Here is a 16,282-nt window from a genome sequence, read left to right as displayed (position 1 = left end):
GCTCGTTATTACGAGTGCTAACTTGAAATCATTGTGTAAATTGCTGCAAACCTCAGGCATCTTTCACTTTGTTCCCAGAGGCACTGAAAGAAGGTCATGAGCTGAAATGGTTGGACTCGCTCTATCCTGATCTCTTCATGCCTATTGCTCCGGCCTGGTCCTTGCATTGGGCTTACAGAGATGGACGTTTGGTCAACCTGCCTGTTAGCCTTCTTGTCGAAGGAGATATTATTGCCCTCCGTCCAGGGCAGGAGTCCTTTGTGTCCTTACGAGGCATTAAGGTAATTAATCCACATTTATTGTTTTGGTTGCCTTTGTAGAGTTATTTGCACGTGAACAGAATGATTGAATTGTAGCCCTGATTAGTGTATATGTTGAATATTCTGTGAAGCTATATTTAAACTGAAAGGAAATAATGCAGAGGCATTTGCTAAATAAAATAATGGGGTTCATGCACTTGGCTTTTCATGCAGGAGTGGTCCATTTTAATGATTCTTTTTTTTCCCTTTCTTAGGGATATTGTTTGCTAAGTTGTAAGGTTGTTAGAGAATGTTATGAACAGCATGTTCTGTGTAGAGTTTTACTTAAGTGGAATTATGTGTGTGTGTGTGTGTGTGTATATATATATATATATATATACATATATATATATACATATACATACACACATATATACAGAGGGGTCCCTAGCAGATTATCGAAGTTTTAAAACTTTGAAATTCATATGGTTGGGGTCATATGCATATGATCAAATTTTGGAACTTCGAATGGTTTGAATGCAGGTCACAGTACATTGCGGGGAAATTTGCCCTTTTTCCCAGTGTACTGGGATCTCGGACTTGGTACATAAAAAATGTGTGTGATGCGCACACACACACATATATATATATATATATATATATATATATATATATATATGGATTCACTTCATAATCTCGACATACTGAAATCTCGAATTTCAGTTCTTCAAGACCATGAAATCGAATCCACACAACACCGAAACACCAAAACCGCAAAATTCAAAACACCTAAAACACAGCACACACCAGACCACACATATACCACAACACCCACATCACAACATAAATAAAACGACACACATCCACAAATCTACAACACAAATAACCTAGCCCCCTTGCACCCACACACACTTATATATACTAACTCCGAGATCACACAAACAGTAAACAAAAGCAAACACACACATTCTACAGTCCCTCACACACACATCACACATATCAGCACACATTCTACAGTCCCTCACGCACACATCACACATCAGCACACTCACATACACTCAAACTCCCACCCAAAACCCTTACAAAACACTCACTTACCTGTCATAACACCTAAATCCACACATGGCACCACACACCATCCACATACAATCCCAGACATTACGTAGCGTAAAGCCATAACCGCGAATTCGAGATATTCGAATTTGCGATTATAAACTTTTTCTATTTTCAGACTTCGACTTTATAGTTTCGAGATACTGAAATTCGACATTTTAGTATTTCGAGATTATAAAGTGTTTCCATATATGTATGTATGTGTGTGTGTGTATGGGTCTACTTCTATTCGCTGACAGCCCATTTCACTGAAACCCATTTGGTTGAAAAGCTCATTTCATTGACAAAAGTATTCAAGGCAAAAACCTGGGTTTTGCCCCCCTCCCCACTGTTGTGCGACTGTGGAGTTGTTATATATAGTTGGGGGGTGGGGGGCACAGCCCCCCACATTGGGGGGGTGGGGGGTGCAGCCCCCCACCTAGAATGTTTGTCAATGAAATGAGCTGTCAACCAAATGGGTTTCAGTGAAATGGGCTGTCAGCGAATAGAAGTAGATCTGTGTGTGTGTGTGTGTGCATATATATATATATATATATATCTATATGTGTGTGTGTGTGTGTGTGTATGTATATATGTATATGTATATATATATATATATATATATATATATATATATATATATAGAGAGAGAGAGAGAGAGAATACATTTTATAAGTTTATATATATGTTAGGAGACTTAAGAATCGCACACAGATAGTAAATGTGGTATAATCCTTGAGGTTTTTATTGAAAGTGGGCACTACCTATGGCCTGCTTATCACTGTAGCTGGTTCATTAACATTTAATTGCTTGTACCCCATATGCAGTATCCTCCTTTTAAAGCTAATGAATGTCTATGCATTACATTAGATTGAGCACTGTAAATTAACCTTAACCTCTACATATCAGAAGCACAGCAGTTATAAGATGAAGTGGGGCAGCTGCCTTTGGCACAAAGTATTAGAGCACATTTCCTGTCTGTATTGAGTACATTCTTTTTAATATTTTTCTCCTGTCAGTACTGAACTGCCTGCACAGAAAGGTACTTTTGTTTGTGCTTTGTTTTTTTTTTCAGTTGAATAGTTGAGGAGAGCGTCAGTAGGAAGCCGATTGGTACAGAAGTAATGAAAGTCCCTTTATTTAATTTTTCTTTTTTTGCTCTTCACATGAAGTACCACTCTGCTTTCTGTAGTAAAGCCAAAGTTTTTGTTGTTGTTGCTCATCATTTGAAGAGCTGAAGGGGCATAGATTTGTAGGAAGGACTGTACAATTACCAGTCGAGGGTGGGGTGCTCCTTCAAGGGCAGACACCTTAAAAAGCATTTCTAGTTGAGCTCTTTAATCTTTGGGATTATGTTGCATGGAGTGTTCCAAGATGCATTTTTCTGATTTCTTTATCAAGATCTACCATATCTTTAGAGTGCTGCATGTTTATCTATACTGGGCACCTATTCTTGCTTTTGGGCAGTTCTTGCTGCCCAGCACCTTAATTTTTGAGATCAGTTTAAGCAGACAGTTTCTCTCACCTCTTTTGATTCTTTCAAAGAGAAAAGAGTGTATCTGAGTTGAGAGGCCACATTTTCCTGGTTCTAGTGATAGCATAGTTTTTCACTTCAGATGCCAGAGTGCCATTCAGAGAACTGATATATAGCCATTATTGGTACTAAATTCCCAATGTTCTTTGATATTGTCCTCTATTAGGCAGGTTTGTTTCCCTGTAGGGGCACAGAGATTGGCAGGCTTCTCTCTTTTCCCCTGCAGTGGCTGTTCCATGGTCTCCAGTGTTGGCTTCTTTGCCTCCTAATGCTTGCTTCTCTGATGTTGGTTGACCCTCCTGGTGGGCAGGTGTTGGGTCCATTGCCTATCCATCTAGTATTGGATCAAATCAAATCAGGCTGACACAGACCTTGTTCACTTGTCTGATTTTGGGGATGGCAACTTCAGTGGTCCCAACATTTTGCTTTCTTGGCATGGGTGCATCGAGCAAATGACCTAATTTTTGTTTCATTGCAAGTTTTAAAAGAGATAGGGTTCCTTTTGTTGCAGATGACTCTTCTTAAAAAGGCTGTTATCTTTAAATATGGAACATTCTCCAGGTATTGTAATAAGTAGAAACAAAGACTCACCGTCTCAACATGTTTATCTTCTGTGGAAGATGATGAAAAAGACATTTCTGTGTTTTCTCCCAAGATGTAGACTACCTTATGTTAAGTAAAGTGTTGCAGGTCATGGAGGGGTAATTGGCTTTCTAGGGAAGTACCTGCTTGCAAATAAGACTGGTAGAAGCATAGCTATGGTGAGGTATTTATGCTGGGCACAAAGTGTTAAGGGGTGCAATCAGCACATGCCAATTGGTCTTAAGTGCATTACTGATTTCAGAAAGGAAAAACAGGTTTTGCCTTTGTAGTCAAAACTGAAATGTATTACTGCTCCATATGTCAGAAGCATAAGTTCGTGAACAAAATTTTTATTTGCTCCTTAGTTGTGAGTTAAGTAGGTTAAATGTAAAAGAACAGATCTGGTTTCCAGTCAGGAGTTACCAGATGAGGGAATGGACTTTATTTTTTGCTACTCTACTTAAAGTTGAGGGGGAACCAGATTTGGAACCTATACCAGGTGCTCAAATAGCTTGCTAGCTACACCTCTGGCTGAAGGTTTCCTGTTTTTCATAAGTCATATTCTTGGGTCACCCTTTCTTTGGTATGTAATGTTGGTTATGCAGTAAAAGCAGCCTGTGGTAATCCTGACACTAACCATGCATAAATAAATTGAACAAACTGTCATCCTGTGCTGCCTAGGTGAAGACCCCAAAGTTAGATGTGAATGTCTTCAGTTGTCATGCAGAGGGAACCATACGTTGTCTCATCTCTTCATCTCCCAGATGAACACTACAGTAATCTGGAAAGGCTTTGGAAGCAGATCCTTAAGTCTTCTCCATTGTATCACAGGGCATTTTTATCTTGCGCAAATGCATTGTTTTTAAAGGGAATTTTTGGATGAAATTTTGCATAATGCTGAAGGGAATACCTGACTGATCCTTCGAGAGGCCTAGCAGTCTGGTACCTGTGGTCAGCTACCTCATGGTCCCATTTTCATTTAATGCTGCTAAGACACTCCTAGCTGTGTTTTGCCACATTCCCGGAGATCAAGTCAAGTGATTATATAGATGTAGTGTTTATGGGACTTTTTGTTTCTTCTGAAATTTGTCAGTGCCTCTGGAATATGGAGGCGAAATGGCATTTTCTTTTAGTTGCATAGATGACTTTCATCCCCCACCCCTTCCTTCCTTCAGGGCTCAAAAGTAATCATCAAAAAACACTTTTTTAGCTCACCCTATGGAGTCAGCAGCAGGAAGCGGGAGCTACACTATCTTTGTCATCAAGACCCCAGCAATGTTGCTGGTTTGAAGGATGTGATTTTTTTTTTATTTTTCAGGGCCCCTGAAGCCCCGTGACTGGGGCTTCTGCTGTTCTTAACTCCCATTCTGTCTCATGCTCTTAGAAGCTGTCAATGGAAGTTTCTCTTCACAGTTTTTCTTGGTGGTGCTAAATATCCCAAATGAAGTGGCTAAGAGAGATCATTAGAAAATGATTCATTCTATCCCATTTAGGTACAGACCACAGTGCCAGTGTCTTCCATTGGCAGATGTCACCTCATCAGAAAGTGTCAGGAAGCAAGTGCAACAGCTTCTCAGTCTCATTCATGAGTTTGCAGCAGATCAGTGAAACACAACAATTTTATTCCTTTTTTTTTTGGTACCTAGAAAAGATACAGGACCTTTTGTTTTAGTTTATTTAAATTTGTTTACAGGGATAGAGCACTGATCAAATAATGACCAATTAAAGGTTCAGCCCAGGTTACATCATTATGCAACAAAACAATGTACAGTGCACAAATAACAGTGGTTTGCTTTTATGCATGAGAATAGACAATCTGATAAGCAATATATACATAGATGTAACAAACCAGATATATTTACAGTATATATAACCGGAATTGGAAAAGGCAGAAAAGGGTTAAAGCAGGAGATGTAGAAGTAGTGAAGATATGAGTAGTAGTTGCTAGTTGAGGAAAGCCCACAGAGACCTGTAAAATGATAAAGTGGATTAGATTATATGTGTAGTGGGTTTAGAGCTGTAATGTGTAGTAAGCTGCATAACACTTTAGGTTGAGTGACTTTGATCAGATGTTTGTGAAGTAAAGGTACTTCATTTCATTCAGGAGGAAGTGGCTGCCATTGTTTTGGGGCCAGTACAGTAATAGAAGCAATGGCATGCAGAGTGCAGTTTGACAGAAGAGGCTTGAAGGGCAGGACCAGATCTGGCTTGACCCTGGATCCATGCTAAATCTTGTATCCAAGCCACCTTTTTCTTGAGTCATACATGGTCACATTGCAGTACAGTGAAATATCTGTCAAGAGGAGACTTGATGTGCTTTTAGACGTCAAGGACACATGTTCTCCGTGTTTCACTGCTGCAGTCATCACACATCTCCCTACAGGTAGCCCTCAGTCGGCCCGAATACCAGACACTTAGTATTTCTGCGTCGGTTGCTGTCCATCCAGGACTGACGTCAAGTCGTCAGGGGTATAAAAACAGGCAGCCGACGTGAGTCTTTCTTGCCGAGAAGTCCGAAGCAGAAGCAGTTCGCACGAGTGCCGGTCGGCCACTATCTGAGTTTTCGTTTACGAATTGAATCATCCTGGTCTTCTAAAGCTAAATACCCCGTTGGGGATCCTTTTTCCTTGCTCTAACCAATGTCAGAAAAAGTTAACAATTGTCTTGCCTGTGGAAAGCAAATACCACACAGAGATTTTCATTCTTACTGCGCCATCTATTTAGGCCCAGACCATGCCATACCTCACTGTCGGTTTTGTGCCTTATTCATTGCTCGAACCACAGTCGTTGTCGGGCCCTTATTGTCTCTAAATACTTTCGTTCTCGATCTCCATATTCCAAAATGGCTTCGATAAGCCATCCGACTACCAATATTCTGAAAAAACGTAAGGATAAAGACAGAGACAGACCGCAATGGTTTAAAGCTGCCGATGCTTCCGTTAAGCTAGTCGCCAGTATGCTGGTACTCAGTGAGGTGCTTTCGCAGCCCATGATGCCCGCTTCAGTGGATTTGCAGGCCTCTACCGAGACCTGTTCGGAGGCCAGTATGCCGCGAGACTCTTCTTTACCTATGGAACCTGCGGATGTCTCTACATTGGATGGATCCGGAGCTGCTGAGCAGGCACCGGCTTCTGAGAAAGTTCTTCGCACTACCGATGTTTGACACAAACCGACAATTTCATTTCTGTCTAAAACTACTGAGTTTCCAAGGCCAAGAGTACACGCTACGCCTAGAAAACCGACGACCAAAGCGCATGCTCCTGTTCCCTTGCCACAACATAAAATGCTTAAAATGGCAGAAGGCCTTATTATTCTGATTAGGGGGAAGTCAGCCTTCCCCTGCTAAGAGAAAAAGAGATTAGTCCCCAGCAGCTTTAACAGACCAAGAGTCCGACGACTCTGAGGTTTCTGACTATGAAGACATGCCCTTATCTGCTTATGAGGATTCAGATGCAGAGGAATCCATTCCCTTGCCTCACCTCCAGAGGATTTTTTCTTTTGGTGAAACCTTACATGCTTTAAGAGAGTTGAGAATGCCAAGACTATCCTCAGTCCAAAAAGAGACTCGGAAAATTTCTAGACTTGCCATAACATAGTCCTTTAGCAATACCCCCAGTCCTGGAAGGTGTTGATGATGTCTTTATGGAATTCAGTCTTACTCCTGACACTTTACCCCCTGCTCCTAGGAAACCAGACAGGTACTACAGTGTACCTGACTCTCATAAATTCCTTTTCAAAAATCCTACTGCTGACCAAGAGATAATATCCCAGGGGCCTAAAGGTATCAAGGCAACTACAGCAAAGAATCCCTCCCCTTCGGACAGGGATTCCAGAGCTTTGGACAAATGGGGTAAGAAAGTATATACTTCTGCAACTCTCGCCATTAAGGCCTTGAATTGTCAGTTACACATTCTGAAGTATCAGCAACATAATATGGAACTTATTAAGCAAAAAGTAGCTACCTTTACAGGCTGTGCAGAAAATAAAGAATTGAAGGAACTTGTGCATTCTGAAAGCCAAGTCAGCAAGCATACATTGCAGTGTGGCTTTGATGCCCTAGAAGCATCTTGCAGGGCAGCAGTCACTGGTTCTCTACTGAGAAGACATGCTTGGCTTAAGGAGCAGACCTTGCCAGACCATGTCAAATCAAAGTTATTAGACGCTCCTTTGAACAAGGACAGTCTGTTTGTCACCAAAGCAGAAGAGGTTCTTAAAAAGATGGAATGAAAAGCTAAATCTATGCAGACAGTTAAAGAATTCTTACAAGTGCAGCCTCCTAGATTCAGTAGGCATTGCCCCTCGAAACACTGGTCCTTTCCAGTCCCCTCCAGACCATCTCAAACTAGACCCAGAGGAAACAGACCACCCAGACTACAGTCTCGGGGTATGATATCTAAGCAATGGAGTGCCCCCACCCCCAAAGCAGGGAGTGCTAAGCTACCTCCCTACAGTAAGACCTCACAATGACTTCTCTACTCCACTTCCCACCTCTGCTCAGCCGCTTGTACCCCTAGGAAAACGTGCCCTTCATGCAAAAAACTGGATGTCCATCACCAAAGACCGATGGGTCCTCAACATTGTATCCCAGGGTTACAAATTCTACTTCCACTCTCTGCCAACCCCAAAAAGGGTTCCCAGATCTTCCTCCAAAGCAGTGAGCAGAGGCACAAAACCAAGTCCTATCCCTGCTGTCTATCAGAGCTGTTCAACCGGTTCCGGTGGAACATATAGGTCAAGGATTCTATTCCAGAATTTTCCTGGTACCCAGAAAAGACGGCTCTTGGTGCCCAGTCTTGGATCTTTCTGTCATCAACATCTTCCTGGTGGTACCAGAATTCAAAATACTCACCCTGCAACAGCTTCTACCTATGCTAGCCAAGGATGCTTGGTTAGTCACCCTAGACTTGAAGCCTATCTGCACATCCCTATAAGGGAGTCTTGCAGAAAATATCTACATTTCAGGGCCAAATTTATGCATTATCAGATGTTCTTCGTGTTTCATTGTTGCAGTCATTACATTTGGGTTATCTGCTTGCAGCAGTCCTCAGTCGGCCTGATTAACAAAGTCTTGGGTCCTACGTCGGTTGCTCAGTTGCTGTCTCTTCTTCTGTGATGTCAGGTCATCAGGGGTGTAAAACATGTAGCCGATGTCATTACATCAGTCTTTCTTGCCATGCAGTGCCTGAAGCAGAAGCAGTTCGCAAGTGCCGGTCGTCCGACTCCTGAAATTTTCGCTTTTTAAGTTTCAGAACCGAAGTCTTCAACTAAAAGCTAAGTACCCCATTGGGGAAACTTTTTCTTGCTCTAATCTGATGTCAGTAAAAGTAAATAATTGCATTTCTTGTGGAAAGCAAATACCTCATAAAGGTTTTCATTCGTACTGTATTCCTTGCATAGGCCCTGACCATAACGTACCTCACTGTCGGTTTTGTGCCTTATTTAAACAACGAACTATCTGTCGTTGGTATATTTGCACTTCTAAATATTTTGGTGCTCAGTTCAAGTATCCTGATATGTCTTCGGTAAGCCAATCGACTACCGACATTCTGAAAAAAGACAAAGACAGAGAGGCCGCCCAGTTTGACTCAGTGAGGCGTTTTTGCAGCCCCTGATACTTGCTACTTCAGATTCGCAGGCCTCTACTTAGACCCATTCAGAGTTCAGTATGCCACAAGATGCTTCAACTGTGGAACCTGCGAATGTCTCTACCTTGGATGGGTCCGGAGCCGCTGTGCAGGCACCGGCTTCTGAGGGTGTATTCTGGCCTACTGATTTGCATATTAAACTGATGCCATCTTCTTCAAGGCCTAAAACTCGAACCATGCCTAGAAAACTGATGCCCAAACCACATAGTCAGGCCTCTGTTTCTAAAAAAATGAATGATAAGAATGACTGATGATCTTATTACTTTAATCAGGTGAAGCCAACCTTCCCCCTCTAAGAGACCTAGGACTGAGTTTGCTTATGATTCCTCTGACCAGGATTCTGAAATTTCTGTTTCCTCTGATGACCAGGATTTACCCTTATCTACCTATGAGGATTCTGATGCTGAGGACTCTCTTTTCTCTGCCCCCCAGAAGATTTCTCTTTTGGTGAAACCTTGCATACTCTTAGGGAGCATTTTCATTGGCAAAGTCAGGATTTTTCTGATTCTAAAAAGAAGCTTAGGGATTTCTTACTCCTGCCCCAGCACAGGCCTTTAGCTATACCTCCTGTACTGGACATTGTTGATGATGCCTTTTCGGAATCTAGCATGGCCACTGACTCTTTACCTCCTGCTTCCAGAAAACCTGATAGATATTACAGGGTTCCTGACTCTCACAAGTTCCTTTTCAAAAATCTTATTGCGGATCCTGAAACCATTTAACAGGGACCCAAGGGCATTAAAGCTACTTCTGCCAAAAATCCTACCCCCATCTGATAGAGACTCCAGGGCTCTGGATAGATGGGCTAAGAAGGTATACACTTCTGCAACTTTGGCCATTAGGGCCTTGAATTGCCAGTATCATATGTTAAAGTATCAGCTGCATATTATTGGATTGCTTAAACAGAAAATTATGTTGTTTCCTGATTGTGCTGAAAGTAAGGATTTACAGGATTTAATGCATTCTGCTGAACAAGTGGGTAAACATACATTGCAATGTGGTTTTGATTTACTAGAGGCATCTTGCAGGGCAGCGGTAACTGGGTCTGTACTTAGAAGGCATGCTTGGCTTAAGGAGCAATCCTTGCCAGATCATGTTAAAGCAAAATTACTGGATGCTCCCTTAAATCAGGACCGCCTGTTTGGCAACAGGGCAGAAGTAGTTCTTAAAAAAATGGAGGAAAAAAGCTAAATCTATGCAAACTGTTAAAGATTTTTTTACAAGTACAACCTCCAAGATTTAGTAGGCATTGCCCTTCTAAGAATTTGTCCTTTCCTGCCTCTTCCAGAACTTGTAAGTCCAAACCCAGATCCAGCAGAGCACCCAGGCTTCAGTCCCAGGGGACGCACAGGACTAAGCAGTGGGGGGCGTCCACTTCCAAATCTGGGAGTAATAAAACTCCCCCCTGTGGTAAACTGTCTCTATGACTTCTTTTTAAAACTTCCAAGCACTTCTCAGCTAACTGCCTTTTTTGGGGGAAAGATTGAACTTCATGCAAAGAACTGGGAACACATTACCTAGGACAAATGGGTTTTAAGTATAGTGTTCCTAGGATACAGATTTCACAGGCCGTTGAGGTCCAAAACTGCTGATGACACTTCTTTTAAGCCAGTCGCCATTTCACTGGTACTCAGTGAGGCGCTTTCACAGCCTCTGATACCCACTACTGACTCGCAGGCCTCTACTGAGACCCATTCAGAGTCCGGTATGCCACGAGATGCTTCACCTATGGAACCCACGGATGTCTCTACCTTGAAATGGTCTGGAGCCGCTGTGCAGACACTGGCTTCTGAGGGTGTTTTCAGGCCTACAGACTTGCATATTAAACCAACTCCACCTTCTATTCTAAAGCCTAAATCTCTATCTATGTCTAAAAAAACGACACCCAGACCACATGTTCAGGCCCCTATGCCTAAAAAAACAAATGATCAAAATGGCTGAATATCTTATTACTCTAATCAGGGGTAGTCACCCCCCCCCCCCCTTTCTAAGAGGCCTAGGACTGAGCTTGACTATGAATCTTCTGATAAGGACTCTTGTTGTTGTCTCTTTCGGCTTTTTCCGGTTAGGGGTCACCACAGCGGAGCTCCGGTCCGCTAATGATTGGCAGTTGATTTTTCCGTACCGAGTTGCCAGCCCTAACACACAACCTTCAACGAAGGTACACCCACTCACGCATGTCTCCACGCAGAAGACGCTCTAGCTGAGAATCGAACCGGACAGCGTCTTACTGTGAGGCGACAACGCTACCGCAGCACCCCCACCATGGGTTCTTCTAATTCTTCCAATGACCTGGATTTGTCCATGCCTACTTATGAGGATTCTGATGCAGAGGATTCCAACCCCCCCCCCCCGAGGACTTTTCTTTTGGGGAAACTTTACATACCCTAAGGGAGCATTTCCACTGGGAAAGTCAGGAATTTTCTTAATCTAAAAAGAGACTTAGGGATTTCCTTCTTCTACCTCAGCGTAGGCCTTTGGCCATAACACCTATACTAGACATTGTTGATGTGTTTTCAGAATCCAGTATGGCTCCTGATTCCCTGCCTTCGGCTCCTAGTAAACCTGACAGATACTATAGGGTTCCTGAGTCCTGCAAGTTCCTTTTCAGAAATCCTGTAGTGGATCCAGAAACCATTTCTCAGGGGCCCAAGGGCTTTAAGTCTTCTACTGCTAAAAATCCTACCCCTTCTGATAGAGACTCCAGGGCACTGGATAGATGGGGTAAAAAGGTTTATACTTCTGCAGTCTTGGCAATCAGGGCTTTAAACTGCCAATTTCATATGCTAAAATATCTACAGCATATTATGGGACTACTTAAACAGAAAATTATGTTGATTTCTGACTGTGTGGAAAATAAAGATTTACAGGATTTATTGCATTCTGCTCAACAAGTTGGAAAACGTACTTTGCAAAGTGGTTTTGATTCTTTAGAGGCATCTTGCAGGGCTGCGGTTACTGGGTCTGTGCTTAGAAGGCATGTTTGGCTTAAGGAGCAGTCTCTGCCTGATCATGTTAAAGCAAAATTGTTGGATGCTCCTTTAAATCAGGACCGCCTGTTTGGCAATAAGGCTGAAGAAGTTCTAAAAAAGATGGAAGATAAAGCTAAATCTATGCAAACTGTAAAAGATTTCTTACAAGTGCAACCTCCAAGATTTAGTAGGCAGGCCTACTAAGAACTGGTCCTTTCCAGTTCCTTCCAGATCCACTCAAGCCAAACCCAGACGCACCAAAAGCATCAGGTTTCAGTCCCAAGGGACTCTCAGAACTAAGCAATGGGGGGCCTCCACTTCCAAATCTGGAAATAAGACACCCCCCTATGGTAAACAGTCTCAATGACTTTCCTTTAAAATTGCCAAGCACTTACCGTTCAGTCGCCCCTTTGAGGGAAAAGACTGCTCTTCATGCAAAAAACTGGGAGCTCATAACCCAGGACAAATGGGTTTTAAATATAGTGTCCCAGGGATACAGATTTCATTTCCACACGTTGCCAACACTAAACCGGTGACCAGACCTGCCCCCAAATCAGTGGGCGGAGGCTCAGAAACAAGTACTTTCCCTCCTAAACATGGGGGCTATTCAACCGGTACCAGAAGAGGAAAAGGGACAAGGTTTCTATTCCAGGCTTTTCCTGGTACCCAGAAAAGAAAAATCATGGCGTCCAATTCTGGACCTTTCTACTCTAAACACCTTTCTGGACATTCCAAAATTCAAGATGCTGACTCTTCACCAGTTATTTCCTATGCTAGGCAAAGATGCCTGGTTGGCAACTCTAGATTTAAAAGGAGCTTACCTGCATATCCCAATCAGGGAATCTTGCAGAAGATACCTACGCTTAAAAGCAGGCTGTTTGCATTATCAGTTCTCTGCAGTGCCCTTTGGCTTGTGTACTGCGCCTAGGGTATTCACAAAGTGCCTGGCTCCAGTAATTGCATTTTGCAGCAAAGAAATATTCAAATATATCCATACCTGGACGATTGTCTAATTCAGGCTGAAAACCAGGCCATACTTATAAATCATCTGGCGTTTGTAAAAAGGGTTCTAACTTGTCTAGGGTACACCATAAACTAAACAAAATCACAACTGGTACCTTCTCAACAGATTACATTCCTGGGTGCAAGCTTGAATACAACTGCCCAGATGGCTTTCCTTATGCCAGAAAAGCAAATTCATTTGGTAATTTACTTCAAACAAGTGGCCACAAAAACCCTGCTATCTGCAAGACAAATACTGCAAGCTTTTGGGTTCGTGTCCTCCTGCATTCTACTAATTCCATATGTAAGACTGCATATGAGGAAGTAGTGGTACTTAAAACATCTATGGAGTCAACATTGTCACAGTCTGGAAACAATGATTCCTATCATACCTTGCCTACGCCTGGAGTTCCTGTGGTGGGCAGAGGCCTGCCACCAAAACAAGGGACTGCCTTTCATACTACCCCCTGCCACCCAAACTCTAATTACACTCATCAGACTATGCATGGGGGGCTAACCTGGCAGGGAAGTGCATTCAGGGCAAATGGAACCCAAATCAAATGCACTTACATATCAATCAAAAAGAAATGTTAGCTGTACAGAATGCGCTGACAGCCTTCAAGGACTGCATTCATCCAGGACAACTAATGGTAAAGACAGACCAACACCATAGTTATCTGGTATATAAACAAGCATGGGGGTACACATTCCTACTCCCTCTGCAGACTAGCCATGGCATTGTGGAACACGGCCTTGAGCTACCAAGTGCAACTACAAGCTCAATTCCTGCCAGGAAAACTGAATACACTAGCAGATGGACTAAGTAGAAATCTCATGGACCCACACGAGTGGAAACTGGAACCATGGATTTTCAACATGTTGACAAGCAAATGGGGGAGCCCAGACGTAGATCTATTTGCCTCCCCCCACAACTGCCAGTTGGACAAATTTTGCACAAGGACTCCTCACAAAAAAAGCCTGGAAAGTGGATGCTCTGTCATTCAGCTGGAAAAATCAGTCTATGCCTTTCCCCCTCTGCCGATGCTCTCTAAAGTTCTCCTAAAAGTCAAACAGGACAAACCAAGAATGATTTTGATTGCTCCAGACTGGCCACGCCAACACTGGTACCCACTCCTGTGCAGTGTGTCACAAATTTCTCCTTGGCACCTGCCTCAGACACCTTCCTAACTGTCTCAGCAGTAGAACCAAATTCTGCACCCTCCGCTCCCAACATTGAACCTTGCAGCTTGGCTAATCACTTAAATTCACCCTTAGCATCCCTCAGCAAACCTATGATGGATGTCATCTTGGAGGTGAAAAGACCTAGTACTAGAAAATCTTATGCTGACAAATGGAAAGGATTCTGTGCTTGGAATAGGGATGAGCACAGCAGCACCCATTTTACCTCAAATTTTACAATACTTAACTGAGATGCTTCACAAGGGCCTGTCTTTTTCCTCTATTAAAATCCGCGCCTCAGCCATTTCAGCTCATTATAACACAGAACCTACCCTCTTCTCTCATCCTCTGCTCAAGCAGTACCTCAGAGGGGCCAAAAACTTGAGATCACCCAGAAGAGCTCCAACCCCTGCCTTGGACCTTAACTTTGTATTGGAGAGGCTCACTCTACCTCCTTTCGAGCCAGCTGCTACTGCAGACTTAAAATTTCTTTCTTGGAAGACAGCCTTCCGTCTAGCAATCACTTCAGCTAGAAGGATATCTGAGTTACAAGCCCTTATGGCAGTGGAGCCTTTCATCATCTTTCATGCGGACAGGGTGTTACTCAGGACCAATCCATCCTTCATGCCCAAGGTGGTATCCAGTATGGCTCTTAATTAGTCCATTCATTTGCCAATTTTCTTTCTCAATCCGCAGAACAAAGGAGAATGGATTCTGCATTCATTGGATGTGCACAGACAACTTAGATTCTACTTGGGCATGACTAAAACTCGAAGAAAATCTGAACAACTGCTGGTAACATTTGCTACAGGGGCAGAGGGGAAGGCTATTTCAAAACAAACCATTTCTAAATAGATAAGCCATTGCATTAATTTCTGCTATAAGCACCATGGAAAACCTATCCCCCAGGAGATCAAATCTCATTCCACCAGGGCTGCATCTACTTCTGCAGCCTTTCTCAGAGGTGTTCCTACCAGGGATATTCTAGAAGCTGCTACCTGGAGTTCAGTTCATACTTTCACCAAGCATTATAATTTACCAATTTTCTCTAAAACCAGAGCTGGCTTTGCCACTGCTGTCTTGCAGGGCCTTACAGCTGGTCCTAATGCTGTATAAATCCATCTTCCCAACCATAGCTTTGGAAATCTACCCAAATGTATTGACTGCAACAATGAAACACTAAGAACATAGTACAGTTGTGTACACTTACCATAAATGTAGATGTTCGAGTGTATTCACTGTTGCAGTCCTGGTTATCCTCCCTCCAGCGTCCTCTTTTTCTCTTACTATACCTCTACTTTCTTTTACTTTGCTTAAAAGACTTTTTGGTGTATTTGCTTTTGGTTGGAGGTATATTTTTGTGTTTTTAATTTTATTTTGCTCACCATTTGGGGGGCACCTGACATCTGGGGCAAGAAAAACTGATGTAATGGCGTCGGCTGCATGCTTTATACCCCTGACAACCTGACGTCATGGAAGGAAGGGACTGCAGCCGATGCAGGACCCAAGACTTTGTTAATCGGGCCGACTGAGGGCAACCTGCCAGCAGACTACCCAAATGTTATAACTGCAACAGTGATTATACTCGAACATCTACATTTATGGTAAATGTACACAACTGTACTGTTTTCAACATGTTGACAATCAAATGGGGGAACCCAGATATAGACCTGTTTGCCTACCCCCACAACTATCAATTGGAAAAATTTTGCGCAAGAACTCCCCACAGACAAGCTTGGAAGGTGGATGCTCTGTCCTTCAGCTGGAAAAACCTATCAGTTTATGCCTTTCCTCTTCTGCCTCTGCTCTCCAAAGTATTACTAAAGATCAAACAAGACAAACCAAGGATGATTTTGATTGCACCAGCCTGGCCATGCCTATACTGGTACCCCCTCCTGCGGAGTGTGTCACTGTTGGCCTCATGGCACCTGCCTCAGACTCCTACCCTGCTGTCTCAGCAGGAGAACCCGATTCTGCACCCCCAGCTTCAAACACTGAACCTAGCAGCCTGCCTAATTACCTAAGCTCTCCTTTACC

At 43.0% G+C, this 16,282-nt stretch overlaps 1 protein-coding gene across 2 annotated transcripts in view; it reads left to right on the top strand.

Annotated features, from left to right (window-relative positions):
- The window catches only part of TMEM94 (transmembrane protein 94), a 2,655,014-nt gene that overhangs the window by 659,012 nt on the left and 1,979,720 nt on the right, over positions 1-16,282 (top strand). For both annotated transcript variants that reach the window (XM_044084945.1, XM_044084944.1), the window contains exon 6: positions 79-281. In XM_044084945.1, coding sequence (XP_043940880.1) covers positions 79-281 — 203 coding nt within the window. The remainder of the gene's footprint in view (positions 1-78; positions 282-16,282) is intronic.

This window comes from Protopterus annectens, chromosome 10.part0 (assembly GCF_019279795.1).
Source record: "Protopterus annectens isolate FY-2018-M chromosome 10.part0, PAN1.0, whole genome shotgun sequence".
In the NCBI taxonomy this organism is placed as follows: domain Eukaryota; kingdom Metazoa; phylum Chordata; order Ceratodontiformes; family Protopteridae; genus Protopterus; species Protopterus annectens.
The sequence above is the reverse complement of the archived record's forward strand: the minus strand, read 5'-3'. Positions and strand labels throughout refer to the sequence as shown.